The sequence below is a fragment of the Marmota marmota genome, unplaced genomic scaffold (genome assembly GCF_001458135.2).
Source record: "Marmota marmota marmota unplaced genomic scaffold, marMar, whole genome shotgun sequence".
Classification (NCBI taxonomy): Eukaryota; Metazoa; Chordata; class Mammalia; order Rodentia; family Sciuridae; genus Marmota; species Marmota marmota.
Window position 1 is genome coordinate 30,498,469 of NW_026000108.1, and position 11,813 is coordinate 30,510,281.

General features: G+C 36.6%; 1 protein-coding gene across 3 annotated transcripts in view; it reads right to left on the bottom strand.

Moving 5' to 3' along the window:
• Rfc1 (replication factor C subunit 1) overlaps positions 1-11,813 on the bottom strand; it is a 111,063-nt gene that overhangs the window by 59,841 nt on the left and 39,409 nt on the right. For all 3 annotated transcript variants that reach the window (XR_007341062.1, XR_007341061.1, XM_015482039.2), the window contains exons 7-11: positions 11,246-11,323; positions 9,820-9,907; positions 7,676-7,941; positions 5,109-5,216; positions 1,816-1,995 (exon numbers count right to left, since the gene is read on the bottom strand). Coding sequence is in view for 1 of the 3 variants with exons in the window: in XM_015482039.2 (XP_015337525.1) it covers positions 1,816-1,995; positions 5,109-5,216; positions 7,676-7,941; positions 9,820-9,907; positions 11,246-11,323 (720 nt within the window). In the remaining 2 variants the exon portion in view is untranslated. The remainder of the gene's footprint in view (positions 1-1,815; positions 1,996-5,108; positions 5,217-7,675; positions 7,942-9,819; positions 9,908-11,245; positions 11,324-11,813) is intronic.

Consider the following 11,813-nt stretch of genomic DNA (forward strand, 5'->3'; position numbering starts at 1 on the left):
GGGGGGGGGGGGGAGATTTCAGGGCCTATTTGTAAATTAGGTAACATTAAATTTTTTTTTCAGGGGGTGGTACTAGGGGTTAAACCAAGAGTACTGAGTTACATCCCCAATTCTTTTTTAATTTTTATTTTGAGGCAGGATCTCATTAAGTTGCTTAAGGTCATGCTAAATTGTTAAGGCTGACCTCAAACTTGTAATCCTCCTGCCTCAGCCTCCTGTGCCATTGAGATTACAGGTATGTGCCACTGCACCCAGCAACAATGGAATTTTTAAAAAGCAAAAACATTCACTGAAAAAGCACTATTAAAAAGAAAGAAAGAAAATACCAAGCATGGTAGCTCATGGCTGTAATCCCAGCAGCTCCTGGAGGCTGAAGCAGGAGGATCATGAGTTCAAAGCCAATCTCAGGAATTTAGTGAGGTACTTAGCAACTCTCTAATAAAACATTTAAAAAGAGCTGGGGGCACTGGGATTGTGGCTCAGTGGTAGAACGCTTACCTAGCATGTGTACAGCACTGGGTTCGATTCTCAGTACCACGTAAATAAATTAAATAAACAAAGTTTAAAAAAAAAGAGAGAGAGCTGGGGATGTGGTTCAGTGGTTAAGCATCCCTGGATTCCATCCCCAGTACCAAAAAGAAAGAAGGGGGGTGGGGGTAGAAAATGATAGATAAACTCCTTAAGAGTGATATGCTAACAGCTGAAGTATCACATTATTATTATTTTTGGGGGGGGGCGGCGGGAGAGACAGGTTCTCACTAAATTGCTAAGGCTGGTTTAGAACTTGGAATCCTCCTGCCTCAGCCTCCCAAATTGTTGGGTTTACAGGTGTGGGCCATCACACCCAGCTAACATTACTACTTTTGTGAACTGCTTTATCTTTCCTCCCAGAAAAGGGCAAAGCCACCAGGATCTAGGTCCAGTTCTTCACACCCTCTCCTATGTTTGACTCATACTCATCTTCCACCACCTTCTTCCCTGCTAGCACAACTGCAATGTGTCCATCTCCAAGTGATGGAGTATGTCTGGTCTAAGGCAATCAGAGAATTCCTGCTCCTCCCCAACCTCCATTAGAGCTCTGAATGTCCATGTGCCAGCTCTTGCCAATGACACTTGGGTGGAACTCTACAGGAGACGTTTCTGGGAAGATGCCTGTCAGGCCACTCACAGCTATTATGACATCTTGCCCCTGTGTCCTTTGTCCTGCTTTGAATGCAGCTACCTTGCAATCACAAGGCGACAGGCATGAGGACTAAAGGAAGATGGCAATGGAAGGTGGCACTACCCTGGCTACACTGCCCAGCTACTGAGCCAACTGCTGACCTCTGAGATTATTGTCAGGTGAGCAAAATAAGCAGCAGTTTGTCTGAATCACAAGTTGAGTTGGATACTCTTTTACTTGGAGCTAAACACAATCCAACCTAACAGACCTCAATCTTCCCTTAGAGATTCCAGTAAAAAAAAAAAAAAAAAATTAGGATGGAGTATATCACGACATATACAGGAAAACTTAGAGCTAGAGAAAAAAGAAAACTGCATTTGTTTCTCTATCTTAAAAAAAAACAAAATTATTATTAACTAGAAGACACTAAGGAAGTCAAATAAACAGGAACTATGCCTTCAATTGGAAAACCAAGAGCCTGGAGTCAAAGCCAACAACACCTATACAGAGAAGAAATAACGAATGAAATTACTTTTCCTTTATTTTCCCTCATTTAACTCTCTATATAAAGACATTACTTAGTACGCACAGTCACACCAAGAGCATGCCAAGGAAGTAGGCTCCCACACTGCGGGGGGCACAGCAGGACCCACCTTATCACTCTTGGACTGTCCACTATCACGACCCATGACAAGGTAGTTGGTTTTCTTGCTGACATTTCCTGTTACTTTTCCCCCATAACGTTCAATTAAAGACTTGGCTTCATCTCGTTCAATGGACTCCAGCACTCCTGTGATCACAAATATAAGGCCTTCCAAGCAATTTTCAGCTCCCTAAAAACCAAAAATGTTCACACAGAGAAGAAATTACATGGTAGCTTTCCAAAGAAATATTTGGCATCAAAAATGCAGCAAGCTGATTTTTCTCATTTGACATCATAAGTAACCTTGGCATGAAAAATTGGCTAGAAATTTACAGCAAATAAGCAGAACCTGAAACTAAATCCTGAGAAATTCTTATGTAGCTAACATTTTTCAATTTTTTTTAAATGAGCTCCAAGAAAAACAATTCTCTTAGCAAAACTCATTAAAATTACCCATTCATGCAATTTTCCATTTTGTTCTTTTATATTTCAATTAGTTAATCAACTTGCATAACTTCAAACAACCAAATGCAATCCACCCACAGAAACTCTTGCTATTATTAAAAACGGAAAGTTAATTATGAAAATCTTATGAGGTTGGAACCTCCCCTTCTCTCTGCTGACTATGCTAGGACAGTAAATCCAACAATTGGCAGGAGCTTAAAGGCAAGATCATATTATTCCTTGATTGGAAAGATAACTGATAATCTAAGGCATTTTGGCCAAAGGAAGCTGGATGGAGAAGACATAATCATATTTGCAACTATATATTTGCAACTATATAAGTCTATATATGTTATAGACTTTTATTTTAACAATATATTAATGAAATTATACAACCAAGCAAAATGAAAATCATACATGACACGCCAAATTACTATTACTCTGTTTTATCTTTTTGTTATTAACCATGGATTGAACCCAGGGGTGCATAATCACTGAGCCACATCCCCACCCCCTTTTTTTATTTTGTATTTCAAGACAAGGTCTCACTAAATTGTTTAGAGCCTTGCTAAGTTGCTGAGGCTGGCTCTGAACTTGTGATCCTCCTGCCTCAGCATCCCAAGCCATGGGTATTACAGGCGTGTGCCAACATGCCAGGCTACTATTACTCTTTGAGTAAAGAACTGAGATCAACACAAACTTAAAACAGGCTTGAAAAGCAACTACACAAAATTCAAAGACTACCCTACCACAAGATCAATCCTTCCCATCTAGGTGAAAATTATTTTTTAAAAGACAAAAAAAAAATTAGCTATGAATTTGGCTGGAAAGAAAAAGTTTGACTAATAAAATCTCAAGGTCCCTTCAAGGCCCACAGTTCTAGGATTGAAATGAGCCAATGCAATACTACAGGTACTTCCTTCTTGACAGATTCAAAATAACCCTGGAACAGACCACATGGAAGCCCCTATAACTCAAACCCCAATCATCTGCTATTTCCTAAGCAATCCCCCACAATGATTCTGAATGTCTCTTTGCTTATCAACCTCAGCACTTCCAGCCTCCTTACCCAGCCCTTCCATTCTAGGACTCCTCTGTAGGCCTTGCTCCAGGAGCAGCAAACCTCTTCTTAATCTCTTTTCCAACATTCCCTCCACAGTCTTTCCATCACTGAAACCCACTGTCACCTAAGGACACCAGTTTTCCAAAAGTCCTCTCAATTAGTGGCTTATTTAGTCTTTCAGTGACATGCCTGGGCACTAGACTAACATCTTTCTATAGCTTCCTGTACAATCCACAAGCCCCTCCAGGTTTACCCCTTTCCCCTTGCCACCCCACAGCTGTACCATCCTCAGCCCCTCTTTATTAGGGGAACTACTAATCTCCATTTGTCATTATGTATACAAAGCTACATGTGCTATCTCCATTTTGTCTCCCACACTCACTCCTTAGCCCACTTTCATCAGGCACTGCCTCTATCAATCCAATGAAGCTGCTCTAGCTAGGGTCACTAAGGACCACTATTCATGTCACTAGGTGAAATGACAAATTCCCATCTCATTTTTCTTAGAATCTTAACATGACAGACTTAATAGCCACCCTTATCATTTTAAAAGTACTCTCTTGCCTTTGCTTCTGTAATACCACCCTTGAAAGACTTCTCTCTTATGTTAGTGGTTATTTCTTTTTTGTCTCCTTTTGATTTTCATCCCCCTCTACTTCCCAAAGATACTGGGGACAAGGCCCCCTACTCCTCCCGTTCAGTTCAACTCTCAGATAATATTAATCCCTTCAAATATTACCTAAACGAATAATGCCCAAGTTTACATCCAGTCTTGACTTCTAAGCTCCATTGCTACATACATATTTGCCTACTCAGCATCTCTGCACAGACACTGAAAACAGCATGACCAGCAATGAACTCATCCACATCTTTCTAAACTGGCTCTGCTCCAGTAGCACCAGTGTTCACCTAGTTGCTCATAACCAGGAGACCATCCTTATGCTCACTCTTCCTCAGTTCCCTCTTCCAATTACCACAAAGTCCTGCAGATTTACCTCTTCCCTTGAAACCACTTCAGGTCTACCTTCACTGCTCCCTCAGACAGGCCTATCATTTCCTACCACAGCTCCTAACTGATCTTCCCCTTTCTATTCCTGCCTTGCCATAGTACCCCAGACTCAGCAGCCACAGTGCTATTTAACATATGCAATCTGGTCAAGTCAGTCCCCACTTACAACCTTTTTCTTACACAGAGGCCTGAAACATGGTGCCCCACAAGATATAGTCCCTCTCATTCCTTGGTCACTTTGCTATAACGGTATCAGTTTTCTTTTGCTTGTTCAAACACGCCATGCAAGATCCTTCTGCCTTCAAGCACATCACACATGCTGGCCCCTCTGACCAGATCACCATGCCATCACAACCCCATGACACCTGTGAATCCCCTTCATTCTTAAAGTCCCCATGTATAAATGCCGTGTATTCTTCATGTCCCACCCAGGTCCTACTTCTTCTATTATATTAAGAGAACCCTGGATTTTTCCATCATGGCCATATAATTACAAATAAGTAATAATCTATTTAATCTTTCCCCTTAACTATAAGTGCATGAAGGCAAAGGCATTTGTCTTCTCACCAGTGTATTCTCAGAGCCTAGCCCTTCTCAGGCTACTTGTTATTTAAAGGAATTTAAGTATCAGGCAAAGATTCATAATATGAAAAAACATCACTCATTCATAAAGTTGTGGCTGAGTTTTCTATTTTTAATTTTTCATTATTACTCTGCTACTGTAAGCATACTGAATGCACACATGGACCCACAAGGCAGAGGTGGCATACTCGCTCGATACTTTTACCTTTGGTATTTCTTTGGAGCCCAGAGCTTTGGGACCTTCTCGATTTAAGTAGCTTCGATAAGCTTGATAATTAGTTCGTTTCTTTTCAGAATCTTCTGGACTTACAGACTTTGGGGAGCAGAAAAGGAAATTGAATAAAGTCATGCAAAATTCATGTAAAATTAAAAATACATACCTAGAAATAAACATTAAAGACACTTCTGTGTTTTATCCTGAAAATAAAAATTTGAGTTATGTAAGTACTCCAGGATGCCTGACTTACAAACCCTTGCATCGGTCCTTCTCAAAACAGTCTACTCTCTCTAAAGGCACATACCTCAGGGCAGATCCAGGGCATAAGCCAAGTTGCCAGTTCTAAGTAAGGAAATGGAAACTATTTTATTTTAGAAATTCATGTGGATTTTAAATTCTATTCCATGTTAAATCCATGATTATTTACAGAAAGATAAATTCCTTTACAATTAAATCTGTTAACCCAAGAAGATATCATGTTTACCTACGGCCTTGTTTATTCCTAGATAATTCAAAGAACACTCAAATTCTGTGTGCCACCATTATCCCTTCTGTGTTTAACCTCTCCTATCTAGCTCTCTCAAGAGCTCTTACCATTTTATTATAGCTCAGAATATCCTGGGGAATGGCTAGGATAGGTATACCTGAGGGGAGGGGAGGGTCCTAGGTTGTGATTTAAGAACCACTACTAGATGGTCTTTATTGATTTTTCTACTTCCCATTTTATATTATTTTTAACTTATAAGCAATCCAAAATCCCTTTGAGAATAGAAAAAACATTTCTATATAAATAAGTGATATAACTAATAAAATAGTTAAGCTCATTTGGTTATGAGTTAAATAAGCCAATATAGAATCTAACCCTACTTTTTAAAAATGGCTCCACACATTGGTTATTAAACTATAGCTGCCCACACCACATGCCCTGAAAACCATATTTTTAACAAGTTTCACAAGGGAGTCCAATGCATACCATCATGGGAATGTTATTCATTTATAACAATAATTCATTAGGGAAAAAATCTGAAATATAAACAACTTATAAAATAACTTTGAAGCATACCCATTTACAAAGTTAGATTTATTTGAGATCAACTGAATTTACTAAACATTGATGTTCTCAAAACTACTAAGTAAAAGTTCTGAGTTCTTTCTAACTTTGAAAACTTTCATAAAGGGTAAGAGTTTAAAAAAAAGTAATAATATCATTAAAAATTTCCTTTTATTTCATAAAAATACACATCCTCTGTAAACTAAACATGTTTAGTGTGCCTGAAGAAAAACATTCATCTACCAGATAAGTATTTAGTGAAGAAAAATCTGAGACCAAAAAGTTAATTGCTCCTTTAAGCGTATTTATGAGCACTACCCACAAACAAAAGCATTTCAAAATCATCACCATTTCATGGTTTTGCACTAAAAAGCAATGATGATGAGCAGTTAAAATAGACAGTATTCTGCTTTTAATGATAAGTGCCTAGCATGAAGGAACAATGGTTTCTCATTATGAATCTAAAGTGTTCCAAATTGGAGATTCAAAAAAGAACATTAGCTTCCCATATTTATAAAAAAAAACTTTTGAAAAGCATTCATTATTTTACCATTTTTCCTTTGGAAATGATTTCAGTACTTCAACACTATCATATGAGAACAAAAAAGGAATAACTTCAGGACAAATACAAACAAAAATTCTTATAATTATACTAGCTACAACTTACACAGCACTTACTATATCCCAGGCACGGTCTAAGTGGTTTTACAGATTGAGTCATTAGGTACTATTATTATCTCGAAGTATAGAGAGGGGAATCAACCAGATCAAGGTCACAATTCTGCTCAGTGGTAGGGCTGGGATTGGAAACTTGCTCCAGAGCCTATGTTTGGAGCCACTATGTTGCACTGCTATTTTTGTCTTGAGTTCTCTGCCACTTAACTATGTGGTTAATCTTATAAAAGTTACTTAAAATCTTTCAGCCATTTCCTCACCTTTACAACTTGAATAATAAAAGAAAATATTTCACAGGGTTATTGTAAATATTATGAGATACCATATATAACATATTAGCAAAATACCTGATACATATTAACAATAAATACTGGCTAACTTAACTATAATTATGTAATAGTTTAAAATAAAATAGTACCTTCCGGGGATCAAACTCAGGGCCTGGCACATGCTACACACCCACTCTACCACTGAGTTACACTCACCACCGCCCTTAAATAGTATCTTAAAAGATCTGTAATGATTGGAAGTTGAAAATAAAATCTGAAAGCAATCAAACTCAGATCAACACAAAGCCCCAAAATAAACTTTTTTTGGTACTGGGGATTTAACCCAGAGGCACTTTATCACTGAGCTATATTACTCAGACCTTTTTTTTTTTTTTTATTTTGAGAGAGGGTCCCGCTAAGTTGATTAGGGTCTCACTAAATTGCTGAGGCTGCCCTCGAACTTGTGATCCTCCTGCTACATCTTCCCAAATTGCTGGGATTACAGGCGTGCACCACTGAGTCCAGCTAGCCGAGATACATACTGTTCAGAAAGTTCATACCTCTTTTTTAGCTGGAGAACCTTTGGTTTTCTTAGGAGTTTTCTTCTCTCCTTTCAACTCATTGGCACTGTCTTTTCTATTTGAGGCCACAGGCTCTGTTTCTTTATAGGAACTCTCTTCTTTTGCTTTCATAAGTGCCAACTTAGAACTGGCCTTTGGAGAAGAGGATTCTCCTGATGACTTGGAATGTTGCTGAGATTCTTTTGAGTTTTCACACTTATTTGGCTTATTAGGACTATAGCTCTTTCTTGCATTTGAAAATTGTTCTGTTTAAGAAAAGATTATGATTATTCTTTTTGGAAAACAACACCCAATATCAACACTCCATTTGTTTATTTGTTTTTTTCTTTTCAACTGAATGATCTTAGTAGTACATAGTATAACACAGTGATTTCAAAACATTAATATTTTCATTTCTTAGCTTATATGGCATATCTATTTTTAAAAATTAAACATTTACATATTGCTTCTTTAAAAAACCAGTTCAAATTAAGAGATTTGTCTGTCATTTTAAATATAAACTACTCATTTCTGGCTATAATATTGTAAACAACATCACACCATAAATGTGCTCTGAAATTTACACAGAGAAACTTACTGACTAGAATATGCCACATAAAAATTCTATGGTTGGCAAGCTCAAAATTCGGAGGTGTGAAGACCAAAAGATACTTCATAAACAGATTTACTCATAGGATTAAGATCATCTATGCAGTAAGTCCTCCACATCTGGGGGTCCCACATTCATACATTCAACCAATCATGAATCAAAAATATTTTTTAAAACTGTGTCAAGTGATTGTAGCTCAGTGGTAGAGCGCTTGCTTTGGATGCATGAGACACTGGGTTCGATCCTCAGCACTACATAGAAATAAATAAATTAAATAAATATATTTTTTAAAAAACTGTGTCAATAACACAGATGGACTAGACATATTTTAAAACGTTTAAAAATTGTGTCAATATTATGATATATGCATGTATAAATATACCACAGTGAATTCCACCTTTATGAATATCTATGAAACACCAATTAAAAATAAATAGATAAATAAATAAGAGGAAGACCAATAGAATAGAGGAGGGAAATGGGGGAAAGGAGGAGGCAAGAGGTGGCCCAAGGGACTGAAATGGAGCAAATTAAATTACATGCAATGTATGATTATATCAAAATGAACCCAACTATTATGTATAACTATAATACACTAAGAAAAGCATTTTTTAAAAAAAAATTGTACAGAATGTGTACAGATATTTTCTTGTAATTATTCTCTAAACACTGTATAATTATGTAGCATTCCCCTTGTGTTAAGTATTTTAAGTAATCTAGAGATTATTTAAAGTATACAGGAGGCTGTGCATAAGTTATATGCAAATTCTATTCTATTATATATAAGGAACTTCAGCATCCAACGATTTTGGTATCCTCAGGGGTCCTGAAACCAATCCTCCACTAATAAAGAAAGATGATTACACTAGCAGTTGGTTTGATATCAAGGCCATTAAAGAATAAACCCCAAAACAATCAGTAGAAGACCTTCAGATGACCTGGACAATTGTAAGTCAACTCTAAAACTATAACATGAAAAGCTCAAAGCATTTATTTGTCTTCATATACTGAAGTCCACATGTAATATATTGGAAATTAACAGGAAGCCAAGAGCCATAACATATTTATCATAACAGTCTTAGAGCAGATAGGCATACTCCACCAGCTAGTATCCAAAGAGCTCTCAAAATACAGATGATCCCTGACCCATGATGGTTCAACTGATTTTTCAGCTTTACTCTGTGCAAAAGCAATATGCGTTCAGTAGAAAATGTACCTGAAATTTTGAATTTTGAGCTTTCCCTGAGTTAGAAATATGCAATAAGATACTTCCTCAAGAGGAAGCAGCTATAAAATACAGTGTACTGTGTTGCTGAGCTATACTTTTGGAAAAGGGGTGTATTAAATGCATTTTCAAGTTATGATATTTTCAACTCTAAGTTAATTGGGATGTAACCCCACCATAAGTCCAGGAGCATCTGTAATAGTTTCATGAAATAATGTCTACCTAATACAATTATCAAAATGTTTAAGAGAATTCTAAGAATTCTCTTCTACAAAGATAAGCATTCTTACTTTCTTCTGCTAGTATTACCTTTATGAGAATATTTATGTTTTTCTGGTTTACTTAAATTGGCTTGGGCAGATGAAAACGTTTCTCCCTCTTCAGTGTTCTTTTGGGCCTAAACAGATTTAAAAAGTGTCAAGTGTGACAAATATAGGAACATTATTACCACAAAATTCATTGTGAATTAAAGTTTTACTTTTAAATTCAAGGGTCACCTTCCAAACTAGGAAAACACTACAGTAAACTGTCATTTACTTAATTACAACATTTCTACAGCAAATGAAGCATGTTTTCTAACCTCATTTTACAGATAAAATGAAGATAAGGAAACAGATGAAAGATTGTAAAAATACATCTATAAAACATTATTACGTTACATAACAACCTGCCAAACTGGAAATGGAAGCCTATGTTTGCTTCTTTTATTTCAACTCTCAAACTGTATTATGCAGTTCAAAACTAAAATGTAAACCAAAATAAAATGAAAACACACTAAAGCTTAAAGAAAAATTAAAAAGCACTTTCTCAAAAGAGAAAAATATCCAATATCTCCACTGCTCCCTCAAAATTTCATTTTATAAATGGGATAATATAGTATTTGTTATAATTTGAATATCTTTATGTATAAGGCTTTCCTTTCTTTCTTTTTGTACCAGGGATTGAGCCCAGGATCACTTAATCACTGAGCCAACCCTCAGTCCTTTTATTTTATTTTTTTATTTTGAAACAGAGTCTCAAATAAGTTACTTAAGACCTCACACTAAGTTGCTGAAGCTAGCTTTGAACTTGCAGTCCCTCTGCCTCAGTCTCCCAAGCCACTGAGATTACAGGCGTGCCCTCTGTGCCTGGCAAACAGTCAGATATTGGTACTGACAATTATACTGATTCATCAGAAATAAAACCAAAATGTGATTGATTAGAAATAAAGCTAATTTATTAAAGATCCAGTGCTTTTAAAAGAAAGAAAGAAAACATCATGAATAGTCCCAGCCACTGAGGAGGTTAAGGCAGGGGGACTGTGAGTTTGAGGTCAACAAGGACAATAGCACTGATTCTTACTTAAAAAAAAAAAATTTTGATGCCAAAAATATACTGATTATTTTTTAAGATTGCCCTAATATAGATCTTAAAGTCAGCTTAAAAACAGCAAAATTATGCTTGCTGAAAAGACAGTGATTAAAATTAAAGTTACTAAATTTATGTCCTATCAGCATTATTCCCTGAACAAAAACATAAAAGCCCCCTGTAAAGATTCTGGATTTTTGTGTTCTTGCACTCTTCTTTTAGGAAGAACAAATTTTCCAATGAGTTTCTCCAAAAACATTTTTATAAATTATAAAAATTTAGCTTCTTTCTGGAAAAGTCACTCATGGCTATATCTCCAGAGCCTAGAATATACACAACACTGATCTATAGTGTATATTCAGAATGCAAACAGCCCATTATAATGCACCTTTTTGGTCTTGGGTTCCTCATCCAACATGGCTAACGTTCTGGCGAACTCTTCATCTTCATGCAATTGCCTCTCCAGCTGTAAAAACAATCAACATACTGAGATGTTTGTGTTCTTTTGTATTTGAAACACTTATATTCATTCAACATTTATTAGGCATTTACTCTGTGCTAAGTGTTTGGAGGTCAAAAGAGAACTCTGTACTGGAGACAGATTTAGGGGTCATCAGCATATAAATAATAATTACAAACACAGGAATGGATGAGATTGCTCATAGTAAAAACAGGAGATATGAGCAAATTAAGTTATTTTAAATATATTAAAGGAGCTTCCCACTAAAGAACTCTTAAGAGCCGGGCATATGCCTTTAATCCCAGTGACTTGGGAGGCTGAGGCAGGAGGATCGTGAGTTCAAAGCCAGCCTCAGCAAAAACAAGGCACTGAAGAACTCAATGAGACCCTATCTCTAAATAAAACACAAAAAAGGGCTGGGGATGTGGCTCAGTGGTCAAGTGCCCTTGAATTCAATCCCCAGTACTCCCCCAGCCAAAAAAAAAAAAAAAAAACT